General features: G+C 35.4%; 1 protein-coding gene across 32 annotated transcripts in view; it reads right to left on the bottom strand.

The window, feature by feature from the left end:
- CACNA2D1 (calcium voltage-gated channel auxiliary subunit alpha2delta 1) overlaps positions 1-23473 on the bottom strand; it is a 484107-nt gene that overhangs the window by 233590 nt on the left and 227044 nt on the right. For all 32 annotated transcript variants that reach the window (XM_013979783.3, XM_013979785.3, XM_005667683.4 and 29 more), the window contains 1 exon segment: positions 11438-11497. In XM_013979783.3, coding sequence (XP_013835237.1) covers positions 11438-11497 — 60 coding nt within the window.

Below are 23473 nucleotides of genomic sequence, written 5' to 3'. Positions count from 1 at the left end.
GTGAGTCCAGAGGTCAAAAAAGAGATTTGCATGGAATACTTAAATTCAACAAAATGGATGAGGCATCCTAGAGGACAGGGTGGACATTAAAGACAAGAAGGCTAAATTTAGACAATATTATAGTAAAGAAAGAAGAACTAAAATGGAGACTGAGAAGGAATGAACAGTGAGAAAGCAGGAAAACCAGGAAAATGGGTTTTCTTGAAACTCATAGAAAAAACTTGTATTTGAAGAAGGGGAAATAGGATGTGGTACATTAAAATGAAAAAATTAAATACAAAGATAAAGAGAAAATGCCCACTAGATTGAATGTCCTGGAGGTATATGTGACTACTAAGAACAATATCACCAAGGATGAAATCTCATGTCAGACTGGAGTGGGCTGGCCACTGGGTAAAATGAAGATTAAGAGCTGGTATAGGTCTGTATCTTTTTTTGAGTTTTGCAGAAGACAGTAAAGAACTGCAGCAAAGTTAAAAGGTATAACAAATTTTATTTAAATGATAGAAAATAAGGAAGCCAGTTTGTATGTTGATGAGAAAGTAAAAGAAAAAAAAAAGTTGACTAATTAGAGAGAGGATAGCATGAGGAATAAATCTAATGACAGACTGGCTTGGAAGGTTAGAAGATGACAAAAGGCATCAACTTTAAAGAAGTAGGTGACTTCGTAAAAATGGGGGAGTTGGTTTCCCCTAAATGTCCACAGTGTTTTTCTCATATGCAATCAAATCTAGCAAAAATGTCCAGTTACATACTTTTTGAAACTTGTGATGAATACTCTCTAGATTTTCTCTTTCTTTTTACCTATAAGTTTAAATCAGAGACCTCTCAAAAATGTCTTCTGTCTGCTTAAAGACTTTGTTTTTTAATTTTTTAAAATTTTTGTCTTTTTGCCTTTCTAGGGCCGCTCCCAGGGCATATGGAGGTTCCCAGGCTAAAGGTCTAATCAGAGCTGTAGCCGCTGGCCTATAACACAGTCACAGCAACTCAGGATCCGAGTCGCGACTGCAACCTACACCACACTTCACAGCAACAGCGGATCCTTAACCCACTGAGCAAGGCCAGGGATCGAACCAGCAACCTCATGGTTCCTAGTCGGATTTGTTAACCACTGAGCCATGACGGGAGCTCCAAGACTTGGTTTTTTTAAACCAAGCTTTTGATTGCAATATGCACACTCTCAACATTATCCAAACCCTTGTTTCAGCAACTTTCCTGTATACTGGACACAGAATATCGCTCCACTGAAATTAGTGTTACTAAGCTCTCAGTCCTTTCTCCTAGATGGCTCCCAAAGTCAACACATATCCTAGTGATATGTGATGTTTGATCTACATTAATTGCCTACTGCTTACATTTTGCTTCTTTATTTTAAATCTCTGTGTTTCATCACTGTAGTGTCAATCCTTCAAGAAAAAAATCTCTCTAGTCCAGTTCATCAATTTCTAAAACATTCCCTTTCCCATAGCAATATGAACAGAGCCATTAACATATCTGTAAATCCATTACACTGAAATTATTCCAACACAATGTTATTTTCAAGATAAAAAATTATCTCTGGGAATAGAGTAACTGCCCCAAGGCTTGGTCCTGAAGGATCTACAATAAACAGAAATATTTATTAGTCTCTGTACTCCCTAGAGATCTCTTTGGATACAACTGTTTTTTATTCTACAAAGGTTTACCAGAGCTGTTTTAGATAGTGACTAAACCATAACTTCATACAAACATAAAGACAAACATCAATAAGAACAAAAAACGTAAATGTTTCTCTCATGCTAAGTATGTGTCACTTCTGAATGTAGTCATGAATGCAGATTTAATACATAAATGGAATGTAAATAAAATGGATTTATAAGTTCAATAAGCATTCACCAAGTGCCTATGATAGGCAATGCATATTTTCCTTCTTAAGAAGGTATAACCAGCCACACATTCATTAAAAAGCAATATATCAACTTCTCAAAAGAAAGAACTCTACAAGGAGATAGTGTCTTCTCTATTAAAATTATTATTTTTTAAGACCTTCCAAAATGCTAAATGTATTCCCATTTACTATCTCATTTAATTTCAAAGAACTTTTTGGAAATATGAATGTATATAAAATAGAGGTCTTCCAGGCTGCACAGGAGCAATGATGATACATGTTAAAAGTTGAAAAGTTATCAAAAATTTGTTTTCATGTATTTCATATGGACTTACTATTGCCTAAAAAAGTAGGAAAACATAAACAAGAGTTCATAGGGACACTGACAAATGAGAATGTAAAAAATAATTCTCCCTAAGGATTACTAAGGAAATGTGTTTCTGCCTTCCTTGAAAGAAGAATTAAATAAAAGGAGAATGAGCTGTTTTCTTCAGGAACTTTGTGATAGAAGGAATAGGAGAACTAGCTTCAGAGTCTGGTAATTAAATACATCAGAGCTGTAATTTTTGTTAGTGGGTTGTATGGTTACCTTATATATTTTGGAGATTAACCACTTATCAAATAAATTATTGTTTGCAAATATTTTCTCCCATTATTAGCTTGCCTTCCACTCTGTCAACTGTTCCCTTTGCTATGCAGAAACTTCTTAGTTTTATGTAGTCCTATTTGTTTATTTTTGGTTTTGTTGCCTATGCTTTTGGTGTCATATCCATAAAAATCATTGCCAAAAACTATGTCATGAAACTGTTCCTCTGTGTTTTGTTCTAGGAGTCCTACAGTTTCAGGTTATAAGTCTTTAATCCATTTGATAACCAACAAGCATTGGCGAGGACAGGGAGAAACTGGAACCCCTGCACACTGCTGATGAGAACCCAAAATGGTACAGCGCTACACAAAACAGTATGAAATTTTCTCAGAAAGAAAGAAAGAAAGAACTGCCATATTGGAGTTCCCCTCATGGCGCAGTGGTTAACGAATCCGACTGGGAACCATGAGGTTGCGGGTTCGAGCCCTGGCCTTGCTCAGTGGGTTAAGGATCCGGCATTGCCGTGAGCTGTGGTGTAGGTTGCAGACGTGGCTCGGATCCTGCGTTGCTATGGCTCTGGCGTAGGCTGGTGGCTACAGCTCCGATTGGACCCCTAGCCTGGGAACCTCCATATGCCGCGGGAGTGGCCCAAGAAATAGCAAAAAAAAAGAACTGCCATATAATCTAGCAATTCCGCTTTTGGATACACACCCAAAATAATTAATATCAGGATCTGGAAGAAATATTAACACTCTCATTTTCATTGTATCCTTATTCACAATAGTCAGATGAACGGACATAAAAAAGGTAGTATACACATAAAATATGGTATTATTCAGCCTCTAAAAAGTAGAACATTCTGCCATACATCATGCATGGATTTTGAGGACATTACACTATGTGAAATAAGGCAGACACAGAAAGACAAGTATTGCATGAATCCGCTTATATGACGAATCTAAAATAGTCAACTTAATAAATTCAAAGACTGGAACCATAATTACCAGGAGCTGAGAAGGAGGGAGAAATGGGAGTTGATAATCAATAAGCACAGAAGTTCAACTATGCAAGACAAAAAGCTGTGGAGATCTACTGTACAACATTGCACTCATAGTCAACAATAAGGTATTGGACACTGACACTGTGTTAAGAGGGTAGATTTCATGTTGTGCTCTTATCGCAATAAAAAAAAATTTTTTTGGCAGTACCCATGGCATGCAGAAGTTACCAGGTCAGAGGTGGAACCCAAGCCACAGCAGTGACAACACCAAATCCTCAACAGCTAGGCCACCAGGAGACACAAATAAAATTTTGTTTCAAGAAAAATAAGTTGGATATTTTGTTCACAGTGAGTTTTCTGTATGAACATAAATTTTTAAATCTAGTACCTTAAAATATTACTCATCTAGGTTTAAAAACTCTATGGCTGGGAATAGGGTCATTCACCCTATTTCTGCACAGAGTACACTGACTCCAGTTAAAAAGCTTGGCAGTTTGGGATGCACCAGCTGACAGCAACCTGAGCAGAAAGGTATTCTTTCATGGAGCAACCATAGCAACTGATTCACCACAGCCATGGGAGCTGGCAGATAATGGCTAGACTCAGAACAGCCATCCATGGACTTGCATCAACCTGCATGTGAATACCTAAGGAGAATAAGTAAAAAATAAGTCTCCCTAAAGACTATTAAGGAAATGTGTTTCTGCCTTCCTTGAAAGAAGAATTAAATAAAAGGACAATGAGCTTTCTCAAAATATTCCAAGGTTTCTAAAAAATATCTTCCCTGGTAGAGGGACAGAGAAGGTATAGAGCTATAACTATTAAGCATCTTAGAAAAATAATTATATGGTGGAGACCACAGAACCAAGGGTTTTTAGATAAAGAAACTGATATTCAAAAGACTGATCTTTTCCTAAAATTTCATTGCAAGTTAGTGGGAAAGCCAAAATTTGAAGTAGATTTGCATGATTCCAAGCCTAGTGTTCTGTAACTATGCCACAGCTATGGGCAAATATATCCACACATTAAAAAAGTACAGCTTAAACAAAATTTTTTATCTCTCCAGTAAAAGTGATAATAAATGTTTAGAGTAAAAACAGATATTTCAATACTGCAAGTAATTATTTTCAGTTTAAAAAATTACATATAGGCATTGTACTGGACTAAAGTGTTCTTAGTAATTCACTACCCATAGTTCTTAGGCCCAGGAAGTTTACATTTTAGTGCTGAAAAAAAAGTGGGTAAAGAAAAATTATACATGGAGTGCATATTTGGATATGAAAATATACTGGGCATTAGAGGACCATATAAAACAAACAACAAATCCAACATTGGTGTGGATCAAAGCCAAAAGGAAACAGGATAGATGAGAGATGTTACTAGTAGAGATTATCAAAAGGTCTGAAGGTGAAGAAAATAATACTGTCTTTCAGAAACATCAAGTAGTTTACTTTGAGACTCAAAATTTCAGAAGGGTAAGAGTTGCTGGGGAAATGGTGCAACAGGAAAGATAAGATGAGGCCAGATAACAAAGGCCTGGTAAATCATTTATGCTAAACAAAAAGTAACCGAAGATTTTTAAATATGGAAATGAAAAGACAAAAGTTTATAAAGCACATCTTTGTAGACAATGCAGTGATTTATAATGATTATGCATTTCTCTTCATCTTTTTATTTCTTTTTTGGTTGAAAATTAATACAGTAAATTTCACCTTAAGGCAATTAAGTAGTTTTCCCAAATTTTAATAAAATGTAGCTCAAGTTATAGAGAGGCTAATGAAATACTTAAGTTCAAAAGCTCTCTTGTGACAACAATTTGATACCTGCTGGTAGCAATAATTAGCTTAAAATCAGTGAAGATGATTGTGTATTCTTTACGACTACAATTTTTAGAACATTGGCAGAAATTCCAGGAGTCTCCCAATAATTCAGCAATGTTTCATCAGCTTAATCCCAGGATAGAGAGGCAACAGATTAGCCTTCAAAAATAGAGACCTCACCCACCTCCCCATTTCCCAAGTCAACAATACTTTTCCTCTTCAACTTCTCTCTCCCTTCCTGAGATGGGGACAAAAAAGAAAGACAAAAACTTAACCAGCTCCAAGTCGATCTGAATTTGCATTATCCCAGGAGATATTGTCATGTTGCCATAATTTAAGGAGTTCTACTTCATTATCATGTAGTAACATGTGAACTTGGCTTTAAAAGAAACAATAGTGAGGACAGGAAGATCAATAGAATATATTAAACTTATTAAAAACAAAACCAAGATCATTGGCTAGGTGATTAATGGAATAATATTTTGTTTCTTTTTTTCAATGTAAGAAACAAAAGATAGGAGTTTTGGTCCAGGATAAGTAATAATTTAAAGTCCATGGTTATTATTCTTTAGTCTGCCATCTTATAATGCTCTTACCATGGTCATTTATATGTATGCATAAACAAAAAGAGTATAAGGCCCCATAAATTGGCCGGGCTCTTTTCTATTAAATTGGTTTCCCACAATTTTGGGGCAAATCAATTTTGCATCGTGGCTCCTTTTCATCTATCTTGATAATGAGCAGAAACTGACAAGACTGTTAAAAAAAAAAGTAGTAAAAAACTGATCATTTCTCTACATAGAAGTGTTGCAAAAATATATTGAAATATGGAAGCTCTTGATTCCAAAAGGATAATTTGAGTACAGGGAGAAACTAAGAAAGACTAAAGCCAGCTACAGATTAAAATCATTTTGGTAATCTATTAAATTTATCTATCCATTCATTAAGACAGAATACTACTATCCCACTTTTTGGGGAATTGGGGGGCACACCCGCAGCATATGGAAATTCCCAAGCTAGGGGTCGAATCTTATGCCACAGCAGCACAAGGGATCTGAGCCACATCTGCCACCTACACCAGTGCTCACAGCAACACCAGATCCTTAACCCAATCACAGAGGCCAGAGATTGAATCTGTGTCCTCATGGATACTAGTTGGTTTCATTACCTCTGAGCCACAATGGGAACTCCAACTTCCCCATGTTTTATTCTTTAAAAGTCAGCTCTTTTTATCCAGGACCTGCACAATTATAATTTAGAACAGTTTTTCTCTTTATACATTGTAACCAAAATAAGTACATTATGATTTCACAGTTCACATATTCACAATTGTTTGTGCTACAATCAACAGTTGAAGCAATTTTATGAAAAGATTAAAAGTGATAAAATAATTAAATACAGAATGCCAGTGACTATTAATTTAACTCATACAAAGACAAAATTCTAAATACTGTAACTCTTAAAGCAACATTTCAAAATATGATTTGAGTCAAGTAATTAAAAAATATATATGTATGTAATTCAAGCTATGCTAGGAGAACTAAATTAGCATGATTAACACTTGATAACATTCAACTTTACTAGAAAAATTCCAATTTAGTTTTTTAAAAATTCTAATTTAGTTTTTTTCTTTTTTGAAGATGAAGCTAAAAAAGGCTCCTCAAATGTTTTATCTACTAGCCAATTTCTAGACGTCTGTACTCAACCTTCACAGTAACAAGCTAATGCTAATAAGCCATACATAAAGATCCTACTTATTAAAATACAAATTAGGTACCCCTTGTGTTTATACATGTGTAAGTACAATTAATATTGCAGGCTTAGTTGGAAACAAAATTGCTTTAGTTAACCAACCATTGCAATGCAATCAAATGAGATTTCAAAAGCAATTGGAAAAGATCTGTTCAGGGGAAATAATAGGAATTATTTCATGCAGAACAATTAATTTTCCAAGCTCCTTTTTCCTTCTCCCACCTGTCCTTGATAAAATAATTTGTCCATCGTAAGTGACATGAGATGTCCCTTTTAACACTGGTAAATTGCATGCAGACCTGAAAGGCAGCTGGTAGACAGAGCTTATTTACAAACACTGGTTTGAACTTGTAAATGCATGACCATATAAATCTTAATCCATTTAGAGAGTATGCCCTTTGTTCCCTCAATTGTACATTCAATTGGGAACTGGGTGGAAATGAGGGAAAGTGTGAATTACAGGAGCCCTTCCCTTGTTGCCAACATTTTAGTGCTTTTGCCTTTTGTCCTTGTTGTTCCTGAGATTTCTCTATATTACAGAGTACAGAATGTTAATCAACATTTTGCCCAAGTAAGGTAATGAAACCTCCCTACTTATACTGGAGGGAAGAATCGGAATATTATAATTCTTCCGAAATGTTAATGTACCTTTAAGGAAATTATTTCTGCCCTCTAAATCATCTTAATGTTAAATTATTAAAGGGTGACATTAAAAAAGTATTGCACTGATGCAAATAGTTAAATGCCTTAAAAGATAAAGGGCTTATGAAGTTTAAAAGAAGTACCTTTTGGAGTGTGGTAGCATTTAACTTCAAATTAAACATTTTAAAATATTTGCTTAAGATACTGATAAAACTTGCAACATGTTGTGTGTATTTACAAAATAAAGGGAGATTTAATGTCGATGGCTTCTTATTCCCAATCAAGCATGATTTTGATTTTGATTTGTATTATGGCCTTTAAGGATTTGTTTAACTTTACTATCTATACATGAACTGAAGAATCATCTAGTTTATCAGAAAGAGAAGGGAAAGGAGGTCTCTTATTTTCGCACTGTTTACTTATTTGAACCTAAAGGCAACTTCATTCATGTTCCAGTCTTCAAATATGAAATCACTACTACCTCAACAGTCTATCACCTTGAAATAAAGATCTATTATAAAGACTTTATAGAAAATATCAATTCTCAATGTACAAATTGTGACAGATATATGTCCTATGAACATCATTTATGGTCCTTCAAAATGTACTCAGGAAATGAATTGAAGGGCTCTGAAGTGCCTTAAATTGTTTTCCTTTTAAAAACGTCTTTTAATGTCAATCGATACGTTCACAGGTCCTAAATAAACTGTGAGGTAATCTAGAGGGAAATTTCAAACAGAATTTGTTCAAGAATTCTCCTACACAGTGACAACTATTTGTTAAGAATTCCTAATATTTATTGGGTAAACCATTTATTTTCTATTTAAGCACGTTAGATTTAACAATGGCTTTTGTGTCCTTGTGGAACTGATTTGTCCTCTTGCATGACTTTTCCTAGCAATGCTTCTATGTGGATATAGGCCCTGAGAAAGTAGATAATAGGAGTTTCATTTTAAGGAAAATTCTTACATATTGTGACAAAAAGGAATACAGCTTAAAATTGTTGGTGCATCTTAATCACTTTTTTGTCCTTCGAATACATAAATGATAAAGTGCCTTATAATTGATGATGGCTTAGATTCTATAAAACAGATTAATGGCTAGCATGCATTGAGTTTTTGTGTCATCTACAAAGATCAGCCATTTCTTCAGTAAGGAAAAAGAAATCATTGACAAAAATGTTAACTTAGTGTTAATGAGCCAATACATATGGGAGAGGAAATTTTATATGCTACATTACCACTTGCAAAGGTGGTAATTTTAAAACATTATTTCTCCCTGGAAAATTGTTAAAGATATACAACTAATAAATGACTATGTAAATTACCAAATTCGTTTAATACAAAGAAAAGCTTTTTGGAACAGTAATAGAATCTATATATTATACAACCTGATTTGGATGAATTTAATGATATTTGGATTCTCAGAATCACCCATGATTTAAATTAAAACAGCACAAAGTCACTATACTCATATTAGGCAGAATACGAGATCTACCTTCTTATCTATTATGACTTAACACTACTTTTACTCTGCCACCACTAACATGAGGAGGAAAAGGAAATTCCCTTTATCATTAGTTCATCGAAAGGCTATTTATTTGGATAAATTACTTTAGCATTTTTTTGTCTACTCAGGACAAACAACAATGCAAGTTTACTTTCATTTCACCTAATAGCAACCCAAACTGCACTGTAAAAATCTTCACTGGCTGAGCTTAAAATCCATCCTCTAAACTCAAAAAGGTTGTGTTTTAACATAATCACTGATTTTATTGTTTATATATTATGGATGGCAAATTGATCTTTCTTAGTGTACCTATAAGAAACAATTGTGTACTAAGCCAGTACCAACATGATACCAACAATTCAAGCAATATGATCATTTAAGTGAAAGAATCAAATTGATAGAGTTGCAATTTCCTCAGTCCTGTCTCTTGGTAGCAAAACATTGGAAAGGAGGACGTTTTACAAATTTATTAAAATGAAAGCACCTTTTCAAAGAGAAAGAGCATGTGCGGGTTAAAGAAGAGGGCCCAATTCACTGTACAATTGTTTCTATACCCACAAGGCAAACCTGAGAGGAGACCCAATTTCTCCTGCCCCAGCTCCCTACACCTTGTGCACTGGCTGAGTGTTGTTTGATCTCTGTATAGGGCATGTTTGATCTTCTGATTGGTTTCCAGCAGGATATCTAATTTGCAAGGGGAGCAGGTTATATAGAAGTGAGGTGAGGAATGAGTGACATTCCTTTTCCAGCAGCGAGTGAGCAGCCCAGGCTGGTCAAGTTGGGGAAAGGGGCAATGAGTAATCAATGAGACATGGCCAGAGGTTTTTGGGTTTAACGTTCTTGAAGAGGACTTGAAACCTTTAACATTTCCCCCTCTTTTTCTTGAGGGCCAAATCTTTGGCCCCTTCAAATACACTGCTCATGTCTAGCTACCTGCTTATTTCCTTCAATGGCATCGGGGAATGCAGATTATAAGGGAATAGGGCCACAGACCACTCTAGCTGCTTTCTGCTGAAGGAAGGTGTTTGGAGGGCTCTGGGTTCCTTCTGAAGGTGGGGGAAGGGACATTACAATGAGATAACGGCCAGAGGCTTTTGAGTTTAATGTCCTTGATTAAAGCCTATAACAAAATCAGCAGTAGTCAAATATAGTCTCAAGGAGGAGAGTAAGAGTTTAAGAAATATTAATTTGTGAAAAAGATAGTAAAAATAAATATCAGAATCAACAAGCAAAAGACTGCTACCACGTATTATAGTGAATGAAGTATCTTCCCATATTTTCCTTTGATTTACAATATAATCACACACAAAGTGCTAATTCCTAAACCTCAGTTTAGTGTTCTACTGAAACACAATTTCCTTACCTTCAAATCTGAGATTTTTATTTTGCAAAATATGTAAAGACAATTGAATGGTATATTCAAGCTGTCATTCATACTCCAATCCTATTTTAAATGGGGGGAGAGGGCTTAACAACCTAAATTAGTTGTCTGGCATTTTTCTTTTATTAAATGCTAAAGATACTTTCACTATAAATGAAACAATTCCAATATGTAACAGAAGTATTTTAACTGACTATTCAGGTAAGACTTCTTGTTTGATCTTAAAAAAAAATGACAGATAGCTAAAGACGCAAGGAAGAAAGGGGCAGGTGGTAGGAGGGAATGAAGGAAGGGACTCATCTCAAGAAGAATTTCTACGATTTGTGTTATGAGCCCAATGGCTCCTGAGCACAAAACTAATTTATTTTTTTAAAAAAGAAAAAGTTATTATCAGCCGACATTTCTAAAAGCAGGCCAGAGCAGATGAAAGATAACTTCTAGCTAAAGTGGAGCAAATTAAATTTTAAGAAGTTTTAATACATTACTATAACTTTAATCCCATTGCCCACCATCAAAGTGATTACAATTTGCATGTCGCTTCCTACTAAGCACCACTTGTTTTTCAACTAGTATATTCGTAATACCTAGAAAGATTTTTCAAATACTGTAATTTAAAGTTATTTTTATTGTAATTAATTTTGAGGATGGGGGAGATATCAAGGGACTTTTTTTAAGAAGAAGTATGGAACATGAGCAGGAACATTTTAACTAACTTATCAAAAACACTTATTTTTAAGCAACAAAATATAGCTAGCTGTTTTTTGCTTCCATAATATAAAAGGAGTCCAACACTAAAAATTTTTTAATGTAATCATAATTATACAATCATAAAACATCATGCACTTATTAAATAAATCAAGTGGTTAAAAAGGGTCCTTACTGCAAAATCCTCTCTCCACTGGTGGGCTGCTTGAACCTTCTCTGCTTCCAAAGCTAGGCGCTGGAAAGGAAACAAGAAATCTTAGAAATCAAATGAACACATGAATATATAATTGTTATAGAGTGTTTGGGTGTTCAAATCAATTATTAGGACATAAAAATACAGATGCAATTCCTATTTAAATTCATAAATTCTAAGTCATTTAGCAATCTAATTTTTTACTAAAGTTGACATAAAGGTATCTACTCTTCAGTAATATAAATAGCATACTATTCTTTTCTTTTTAAATGGCTGCCCCTGTGGCATATGGAAGTAACCCGACTAAGGATCAAATTGGAGCTACAGCCAGGGCCAATGCCGCAACCACAGCAACACTGGATCTGAGCCACATCTCTGATGTATGCCACAGCTTGTGGCAACATCGGATCCTCAACCCACTGAACCAGGCCAGGGATCAAACCTGCAACATCACAGAGATAATATCCAGTCCTTAACCCTCTGAGCCACAACAGGAACTCCCACAGCATACTGTTCTTCAATACTGTTAAGTTTACCATCTCTGACATATTTACAGTAGTGTTCAGTCCAAGTGCTTTCTATTAATGACTAACATTTCGTTGTTTAGAAATGAAATCATCAGTAGAGCTTATCAATCTTAATAGAATCTTACCTTTAATAAATACCTTTATAGCATATATTTCTATATAAGTGGAAAGGAAATGATATTGAGAGATGAATAAATGTCCTAATTGCTGCATAAGTGCCTTTTAATACTATTTTTATTTGTTTTTTTTTTTACCAAAAGCCACAATAATGTAATATTTTTCTCCTTGAAGAAGTTCATTCTTAGGAATTTGTTAAGATAATCTATGAGCAAACTATCATAATCCGTACATTTGAAAATGGCTTTATTTCTTCTTAAATCTTTCTTTTCTTTTTTTTTTTGCTTTTTAGGGCCACACCTGCAGCATATGGAGGTTCCCAAGTTAGGGTCTAATCGGAGCTGTAGCCGCCAGCCTACGCCACAGCCACAGCAATGCAGGATCCGAGCCCCATCTGTGACCTATATCACAGTTCATGGCAACACCAGGGATCGAACCTGAAACCTCATGGTTCCTAGTCAGATTTGTTAACCACTTAGCCACGACAGAAACTCCCCTCTTCACTCTTATAATGCCAAAGTAATTAGAAAATTCTAGCTTGACTGTTTTTCCTTTAGCGCTTTTAAAATATTATTCCATTAGGTTCAGTTGGGGATGAAAAGCCTGTTGTCAGTCTGCTAATCACTTTTTGTACATAAATTATTTTTTTCCTTCTCTGTTAGTTTTTAGATGTTTCCTCTTTGAACTCCCCTGTATTATTATATTCTCCACACGCTAAGCGTTCACAACAAACAGTAACACTTAGTGATTAAGAACAGATTCAAGGAGTTCCCGTCATGGCGCAGCAGAAACAAATCTGACTAGGAACCATGAAGTTGAGGGTTCAATCCCTGGCCTTGCTCAGTGAGTTAAGGATCCGGCGTTGCCATGAGCTGTGGTGTAGGTCGCAAACGTGGCTCGGATCTGGCATTGCTGTGGCTCTCATGCAGGCTGGCGGCTACAGCTCAGATTAGGCCCCCAGCCTAGGAACCTCCATATGCAGCCCTAAAAGGACAAAAAAAAAAAAAAAAGAACAGATTCAAAAACAGACTGCCTGGGTTTAAACACCAACCCTGCTGCAAACCTGCTATGCAAACTTAGGCAACGTCTCTTCTCCTGTTTTCTCATGGGAATAATGTTAGAATCTACCCCATGGATTGCTAAAAGGATTAAAGGAATTACTGGATATAAAATGCTTAGAACAGAGCTTGGCAGAGGAGGAAAATCTGTATGATAGCTATCTAACTTTGAAGGATGACTATGATTCCATTTGTACTGTGTACCTTTGAGGGTTGAGTTCATTTGTAGTCCACCCCATACAGAGCTAGAGGACAGGTAGAAGAGGACAAGTATAACCGTAAATATAATAAATGTATTAGGCTCACTTATTAAGAGATGGAAATGATCAGGTTAGGTTTTAGAAAAGTATAAATCCCAAAGAGGTTTGTTCGTTCACATGTTGAATCTTTTACTATGAACTATGTTTTAGAGTATGTTCTTCCTGTATAAATCCAGCAAACACTGGGTAATAGAAATATCATTTTAGAGTAGTTTTTATATTAGTCTCTCTTATTTAGTATTATAATCCACTTAATTTTCTGAACTATTAGGTAGGTATTACCAATGACTACAAAAAAAAAAAAAAAAAAAAAAAAAAAAAGCCTAATGGGAAATCTCAAATTAAGTATCCTTAAGCTGAATTAATTTAAAGGAAAAATTTTCCAGTGTGCTTAAATGACAATGGTTTCGGTTTATCAGCTACTAGGCAGAAATGGAACATAAGAAAATCTAGTAAATTTTAGAAATTGTACCACAGATTGTAATTCAAAAAAGGTTCTCTATCCCTACAAAGCCGAAAACCTGAATAGAGCAAAAGAGAAAAGTGTATACATTTCAGTGATACTGCATCCCAATACTTTTGGAACTCAAATTCAGTGTTAAGAAAGTGAATAAACGGGCAAATAAAATCGAAACAGAAGCAATTTCTTTACAAGAAAACCTTAGTATAGGAACATAGAAAAAGACAAGACAGAATGAGGAAAATAAACACAAAGGCATATTCTTCGCAAAATTCAAAATGTAAGTCCTCTCTCATTTTTAACAGGCCTTATTAAGAAGAGTGAAATTTTCAAACATATGGGGCAAATAAACTTAAGCATTTTGTGAATTTAAACAAAATAGTGGATGAAATATAAATGTTATACAACTTTTTAGACTAAGAAATATTCGAACGTTAAAATGTCTTGAAGAGAGATAGTAAGGCTTTCCCTTCTACAACATGCTAAAAGAGGCTGCTAACACAAGGGGGGACACTCGCCCAGAGGGTCATATGTGGTTTTCAAGGAACCAGCTCTTACTCTACCACTAGCTCTACTCTCCAGAACAGGAGAAAGCACAACTTAACTGATCTGACTCAGAATCACACGGCTTATAATGTGAACACAATCCATGTTTATTTAATAAGCTATATTGACAGTAATCATAGAGTTTATTATATCAACGGGAAAAAAATTAAAGAGGGATGAACAATGGCCAAAAACTACAAGGCAGTTCCCCGAGGAGAAGAGTCCAAATCAGCTCCATGTATAAGAACTACACACACACACACACACACACACACACTAAGTTTATGAAGAAAACACCATTTAGTCTTAGAAATCGAAAGACATATAAGAGGGAAAAATATATTTTAAAAGATTGGTTTGGAGCTGAAAAGTTGCTAAATTTTATAACCCCAGCTTGGAAATAACAGAGATACATAATCAGGAAAATGCACTACGACTGTTTAATTTGTTCATGAAAAAATTAATATATATATTTTTTACCTAGCAAATTTCATGATAAAGCAAAATATGAAACTTTAGATACTTAGTTTCCCTTGGGGATTGATACAAATAGTTGCTGATGGTGCTTTTTCTTATAGCAAAAGACTTACAGAAAAATGAAATGTCTTCTGGACACTGCAAGTCCCTAATTAACTTCTATTCTGGTCAAGTGACATTTTATTTTTAAAGCCAATGCTCTACCATTAAATGCCAGGGGCAAACTGTGTTAAGACTGATACAATTCCTACCTAATAAAATGTGAATATTTGCTTAGTAGAGCATCCTTGTTTCCAACATTGGCTATATAAATATACCTTGTAATAATAACTTAATTCAGAAAAAGAAAATGTATCTCCTCTCATTTAATTTATAGCACAGTTTAATAGAGTATCAAACATTAAACCCAAACCAAGCAACAGATAGAAGCAAAAATCTCGGCTCAGCATAATTATCTAGGAGAGAAAATTAAAACTTAATTCTGCTCATATTAAGCCAGAGAGTTTCATCGAATGGCTTTATTATAAATGAAGCAGTCCATGTGTTTATGAAAATCCTTTGGGTATGGAATGGTAAATATATATACACACATCATAAAAGTATTAACACATATATCTTTACCTGCCTATTGGTTTGAGCATTTATAACTAAAAAATCATTTTTAAAGACTATTTAAAGACTCACAATTAACAAAACAAAATTGAGCCTAAGCCTTCTGACTCCAAAGCTTATTCTTATTCCACAAGACCAAACTTTAGTTCCCACTAAACCCTTCAAAAGCATTAGCATCAATTGGCATTCACAGACTATATGAAGATATAGTAGTATTAAACGCAAAAATACTGGTAGAAAACTAGGTCAGGTTAGTGGAAAATCTCCCAGTAAATTTTGAGAATTTGATAAAACTAAAAACAAAAACAGCACACACACAAAAAAATCATATGTCAGTTTGGAAACTATCTTTACATACAGGTCTTGCCCTCAAATCCTGAGAGAATATTACTAATCAAAAAACTTAAGCTTTTGATATGTAGTGATCTTCAAGGAAGAAAAAAAGAAAGAGAGAGAGAGAATAGGAGAGGTTTTATCAGATCAGAGAAAGATCAGCTCCCTTGAAAGCCTATTCATTCACAACCTTCACCTTTTTGTCACATCTTTATCTCTTCCACCAGCAATGCATTCTGTCAAGTGATATGAAAGTTTAATAAAAGCAGTATAATTGTACAGTATAAAAAGAAATAATTTTACCTTTATCCTCAACAATACCTTAATATATTTTTTCTTGGGAATATTTTCCAAATTTTCAAATAATTTGCTTCCTAAGACTGTAAATTAACTTCAGATGAAAGAGAAAAAAGGAAACCTTCGGTGACCATATAACAATTCAGTTAGACTCCATTAGTGTTGATCTTCATGCAAATAAGAATTGAAATACCACTCAAAGAAACAGCTCTAATTCAAAACAATTTCTTTAGCTCGTGTACGTCGAGTTTTTCTAATAAGAAGGTAATAGTTACTTGCAACAGCTTAATCAGTAAAATATGCATGTATTATATGATTAATGTTCAAATAGTTAACACCCAATAAGAATGAACAAATTATTGTATTATGCCTCTGTCAAAAAGTTTTCCCTATCTTTATCAAATGTTCTTAACATATCAAAAGAAGCAAGATAATCACTTGCATGGTCTAACAATATGTACTGAAAATTAAAGACTACTGAAAATGGCAAACAAACCAAAAATTAAAGACTACTGAAAATGGCAAACAAACCAAAGAACAGACTTCTATTTTCTGAAGAAAAGTGTACAGGTGCCACCAATAACTTTGGAGCTATAGTTAAAATAAGCAGGCACTTCTGAATCATACAGATCTGGTTTCCAATTCTGGTGCTACTATTCACTAAGAGATTTTAGGCAACTTAACATGGGACTTAACATTTTCAGTGTTTAACAATGATATCTACTTTATGTTTTCTATTGGTATCCTGAATATCTGACATATTACAAACTCAATCAAGTTTTACTTCCATATGAATCTTACAAACACAATTATATAGAACAGAATGCGTTGGAACTATGATCACTGATGACTGCTTTCATTCATTTCACTTAATATATACATACATGAGTGAAATGAATGAAAACATCTTCATGGGCCTGAAGTTCATCCTGAAATTTTCACTGTACTTTGCTCTGCAGAAAAGCAATTATCTGTCAAACTATAGGGTCAGCCAAAAGCAAATGTAATATAAGGAACATAGCAGTTTAACACAGTACTCAAAAAAATGAGGTCTTCAATTTTATTGTATTTTTACTACAAATGAAATGAGAAAGGAAAGCAGATCATTATGCTCTGCTTTCTCACCATATCTGCTGAAATATTTTTAAAAAAGAAGTGAGGTGTGACATTTCTTTTGTAGTCTTAAGCTAACAGGAAGTATGAAGACCTCACCTGAAAGGACATACGGTAAGTACATGAACATTTACTACAACAGTCCAACTAAAGTAAAAATACTCTTTTCTTTCGGATAAATTGCATCAAATAATGGGAAACAATACAAAATGTTCATTTAAATTCACATAAAACAATGTATAAGCAATCTTTATTTAAATTCATATAAATATGTAAGCCCAGCAGAATAATAACAAAACATTCTGGCAACTGGTTATACCCTAGGGAACAAGGATTTTTAGTATGAAAATCTTCATGTGTAGAGAGAAAATGCTTTATACTTTTTTTTTATCACATCTGCTATACTTACATATTGTTTAAAATGTTTTTATAAAGGAAGATTATTATTGGTACTTTGAAACAGATCTACTGGCTAAAGAAGACAAGCTGGGAACTGGAATTTGAGATTATGAGTTACATAATTTTAATAGGCTAAAATGAGTTAACTTTGATATATTTCAGCACTTGATAACGGTGATCACTAGGTAAACACACATCCTGACTGGAAGGAAAAGTATCTCCAGGAAAAGAAGTACAGTACGCATTTGCTCTTGTTCAATACACATTTTTTAATCACTTGCTATATGGAAGTGTTTAGGAAATAAAAATATAGGACATGGGAGTTCCCGTCGTGGCGCAGTGGTTAACGAATCCGACTAGGAACCATGAGGTTGCGGGTTCAGTCCCTGCCCTTGCTCAGTGGGTTAACGATCCGGCGTTGCCGTGAGCTGTGGTGTAGGTTGCAGACGCGGCTCGGATCCTGCGTTGCTGTGGCTCTGGCGTAGGCCGGTGGCTACAGCTCCGATTTGACCCCTGGCCTGGGAACCTCCATATGCCGCAGGAGCGGCCCAAAGAAATAGCAAAAGGACAAAAAAAAAAAAAAAAAAATATATAGGACATAACTCCTGCTTCTAAAGGGATCTTCCACAGATCCATTTACCATACACTATACAATATACATTCACACACACTGGTGACATCATGTGCTTAGTGTTTGACAGATGCTTTCTTAATTGTTAAAAATGGAAATATCTCATTAATAACTGGAAAGATTCTAAAATGAATGAGTACTGCTAGCCAGTAATAAGTTTTAGCCATAGGTCTTTTTATTTGTTTAGCTTGGAAGGAGATTAAAGATACTAAACAGTAGGGAGGTTTCCTGTGGTGCAGGTTTGATCCCTGTTCTGGGAACTTCTATAGGCAGTAAGCATAGCCAAATATATATATATATATGAAAAAGCACAGAAACAAATAATCCAGAATGCATCACCCAGAATTCATCTTTATCTTTTATTAAAATATGCTATATAACTTTTTCTATAATGATTTTTTTCCATTATAGCTGGTTTACAGTGTTCTGTCAACACTGGTGTAAAAAATAAAATATTATGAGTAACCTTGAAGTTCACTTTATTCATTCATCCCTCAACCAACCTCTGCAACTGCAGTGATAACTATAATGAATTTGTCTGTATCCTTCAGTATTGTGTGACATGCATTTTTTATAATTATTTAAATGTTATCTGATATTGATATTATTAATTCTTCCTTCTAATAAATAGGCTGCATGCATGCAGGCCGAATATGAAGAGAAACCTCTCCAGCTTCATGGGGGAAATGATGTGTCTAAAGCAAAACCCATCACCTTTGCAAGTGAGGGTTTAGATTGGACAAGAGATTTAGTTAAGTTTTGAGAAATGGTTTTGCACTGTAAAGATGATGCCCAGAGGAGAGAAGAACCCTCAGGGAAACAAAGCTGGAACCATGTCTAATCCCTTTTTTAAGCACCAAAATTCTATTTATTGCATCCTTACCACCAGAATATAGAACAGACCTTATTTGTAAACACAGTCCCACCTATTCCATCTCACCATCAAGAGACCATGGCTCTGTCCTCACAGGCTCTACGCTGGCAGTTGGAAAGCTGTTAGATCAACACTTAGGCAAGACAATTTATCCAAAGACATGACCCCCCTTTCACTATGGTTCCATGGCTTAACTAGCTCACTCTCACAAAAATGACTAAATTCTGCTTTTACGTTTGATTTTTGCTTATCTAAAATATATTTTTGCAGACTTGTGCTTTTGTTTGATGACATGAAACATGAGCACACAATGATTATCTTTCTTATTTTTCGAATTCATTTTTGTTTTTCTAGCAGGGCAATACCAAACTGATTCCAAGACACTTCAAAAATGGGGGGTTTTTTTGTTTTGTTTTGCTTTGTTTTTTAAAGATGAGTTCCTATTGTGGTTCAGTGGGTTAAGAACCCGACTAGGACTCATGAGGATGCAGGTTCAATCCCTGGTCTCATTCAGTGGGTTAGGGATCTGGCATTGCCGTGAGCTGTGGTGTAGGCTGCAGACATGGTTCAGATCCCACGTTGCTATGGCTGTGGTGTAGGCCGGCAGCTGCAGCTCTGATTCAACCCTAAACCTGGGAACTTCCATGTGCAGCAGGTGTGGCTAGGAAAAAAATAAGTAAACAAATAAAATAAACAAATACGGTAAAATAGGAGTTCCCACTGTGATGCAATGGGATACTTGGCATCTCCGCAGCACCACTGCACAGTTTCTATCCCCAGCCCAGCACAGTGGGTTAAAGGATCCAGTGTTGCCACAGATGGGGCATAGGTCACAGCTGTGGCTCTGATCTGATCCCTGGCCTGAGAACGCCACATGCCGTGGAGCAGCCAAAAAAAAGAAAATAATAAATAAAAAATAAAATCCCATTTTAAATTTAGAAAAATATATTTCAATGACTTGGAGAATTCTACCAAACCCAATAAAATACCTTAGCATCAGTCCATCTACTTGAGTTTATGAAGCAGGGGAAGGAGTTTGCCTTCTTGACCATTGTTTCTCAAGAGAAACAGAACAGGCTATATAAATGCTTTGTTTAAAATTATGTATAGACTGACCAAGTAGAAATAAAATATGTGCACTTGTTATTTATGTCTATTTAAATATTTTAACACTTCTGTAAATACGAGAATCATAAGTAGAGAATTATCAAAATTAACAGCAAAATATCAACTTTTATTATATCAAGCAAATCAAATTTAAATCCTACACTGTATAAGGTAAGAGGTAAGGTTACAGACTAATACTTTTTGAAAGCCTATCATTTTCTTATACTTGATTATATCACAGGCTATGTGAAATAAAAATTTTTATAATACAAACATTATTTTTCTTTCCAGTGCAAGATTTAAAGAAGTATAATATATGCAAAATATATACATAAAAGTTGCTGAAATCAAGTGAGTCATCATTTATTCTTTTATTTGTGGCCCGAAGGAAATTAAAGCTTTTGAAACATGGCTTCTTGATCATGTTGTATAGATTTCAGCCTGAATCTGCTGTATTTAGGAAATACTTTTGAAATTAACCACAAAACTTCAAGTCTAATATTCAGAGATGTAATTAGCTCCAAATAAATTGGCAGACTATTGGAATATATAAGCCAGGGTAAAGGAGATGTTGTATGGTAAGAACAGTAAAACTCCTTTCAGCAGCAGTGAAAATAAATAATACTCAACTGGCAATTATCACTACCTTTTTTGGTCTCTACAGCACAAACAATAAAAGATTGTTCAACAAAATATAATTTCTAAATCAGCTCTATACTTTGTCATCTGAAAAGAATCACAGAATGAACTTACTCAAACCATCTGGACCACACACAAACCTACTCAACCCTACCACCATTCAAAAAATAGAATTCTATACCTGTATCATTTCCAGAAATTTACTGTTTCATATACATGTAATTACATCTTTTCCATGGACTAAATCTTGAAAACACTCCTCTAGAAGGTAACTTTTAAGCTATACTAGACATATGGATTTACTTACCCTTTGAGAAACACTGTTCTAAATAGAAGTACAATTTGATGGAAGGAAACAAAAATTACACATTGCTTTTCACTAGTGCCCTATCCTTATGATATCCTGATTCCCATCATGGGGTATTCAACTCTCAAATCTTAAACTCTTTCTTTTTTTTTTTTCCTTTTTCACTGCACCTGCAACATATGGAAATTCCTGGAATTGAATATGAGTGGCAGCTGCGACCCATGCCACAGCTATGGCAATACCAGATCCTTAACTCACTGAGCTGGGCTGGGGATGGAACCAGCACCTCCTCAGAGACAACATCGGATCTTTAATCCACCCCACTACAGCAGCAACTCCTCTCCATCTCTTTCTGTTTTTTGGGGTTTTTTTTTTCCTCTCCTTTCCCACCCTTCTCTTTTTCCTCCCTGCTCCCTGCCCCAACTCACTTTCTCTCACTTTGTCACTTTCAACAAACCACTAAATGTAAGTTCATTAGGCACAGGATACAGTTCTTTCATGTTTGTACACATCCAATATCTCACACAGTGGGTGACAGAGAGCAGACACTCAATTACTGTGTCTACACACAGTGAACAGTCATAAGTACTGTCAAGGTTTTACCTCAGTTGAAGCAAGATTATAACTAGGTTCTTCACAACATTATCATCATTCATTATCATGATACTTTGAGAGGCCACAAAAGTTGTTCCCTCATGACAAGCATATTCTTAGATCAATACATCGCTACTTAATTCTTAAAAATTGCCAGACCAATTCATCATCACCTGATCCTTAAAAAAAAAAAAAGAAGAAGAAGAAGAAGAAGAATTCGGCTATGAATGTGTTAGGGATCCACGTTAATGCGTGTAATTCCATTCTTGAATTCTAGAGCTAATCTATATAATCTGTTGCCTTATTCTTTAAATGTTGAATACCAATATAGATTCAGAAACCCAAGAAACCACATCCATAATGGCCACCCAGTTCTGTTTTAGCTGCCTAAACCTCAGTTAACTCCATTTTGATTTTTTTTTCTTTCTTTTTTTTTTTTTGCTTTTTAAGGCCTCACCAGCGGCACATGGAAGTTCCTAGGCTAGGGGTCCAATTGTAGCTACAAATGCCAGCCTACACCACAGATACAGCGAGGCGGGATCCAGGATCCGAGCCACATCTGTGACCTACACCACAGCTCACCACAATGTCAGATCCTTAACCTACTGAGCAAGGCCAGGAATCAAACCAGCATCCTCACGGATACTGGTCGAATTCGTTTCCACTGTGCCGCAATGGGAACTCCTCCATTTTGATTTTTTAAGTGATCTTACACACGCCATCACTGTTTCATCTGAATTAATCCTACATCTAATCACCACACTGGGAGACAATGCTTCAGTGGTCTCTCATCTTTCTGTATGTCATGTGGACCAAGGCAGGATCAGCTTCTACTCTGGATTATCTCTTCAAGAATATGAGTATAGCAAACAAGCTTGGAAGACAGAGAGTTGCAGGGCAGAGGACAGATTTATCTGTTGCTTAGGAAAATAAAAAATCCCATTGGGAAAATTTCGGCAGGCTTCCTGGTAGGCTCCCTTTAATAGACTGGAGTATCCCAAGTTCAGGGTTCCTCAGCTGTGACAAAAGCTCATGGCATTGGCACTATTCATCTGGGGTACTTATCATGGCCCCCACTGGACTTAATGGTCAGCAGTTACTCATGGGATCATGAAGCCCATGCTGTCTGCTGTGTTAAGAGTCAGCAAGTCCACTGTGTCTGGCTCAGGCAGTCTCTAGAACCTTTGAAATGATGGTTGGCTAGCTTGTTAGTCTGCATGAAGGGTAAATTCTGACTTTTCCTACTTCTTGATACACTATATCTGGTCAAAGTGTGCTTTCATAAAAATGTTCACTAGTCTATCCCCCTATTTTCAAACTCTAACTGTCATGTAACTGATGTCATTTTCGTTTTGTCTTCATTTCCTTCCTAAGCATGAATTTTATACCTTCTCTATACCAGCAGGGGCAGCATCACCCATATTCTTAGATCCCACCCTAGATCTATTGAATCAGAAGCTCTAGGGGTTAAGTTCTTTCAATCTATATATTTTTGGCCATGCCCACAATATATGGAAGTTCCAGGGCCAGGGATCAAACTCACACCAGATCAGAGGCAACACCGGATCCTTAACCTGCTGGGCCACAAGAGAATTCTGGTACAATCAATGTTTTATTAAAATTTACTAAAGTTTGGCAAGCAGTGCTCCAAAATAAAAGCTCGTAGC

Source organism: Sus scrofa, chromosome 9, assembly GCF_054392235.1.
Source record: "Sus scrofa isolate SSC_HxYL_T2T_F1_AM1 chromosome 9, Sscrofa_HxYL_maternal_Yorkshire_Landrace_v2.0, whole genome shotgun sequence".
NCBI lineage: Eukaryota > Metazoa > Chordata > Mammalia > Artiodactyla > Suidae > Sus > Sus scrofa.
This window is presented reverse-complemented; position numbering and strand designations above follow the sequence as displayed.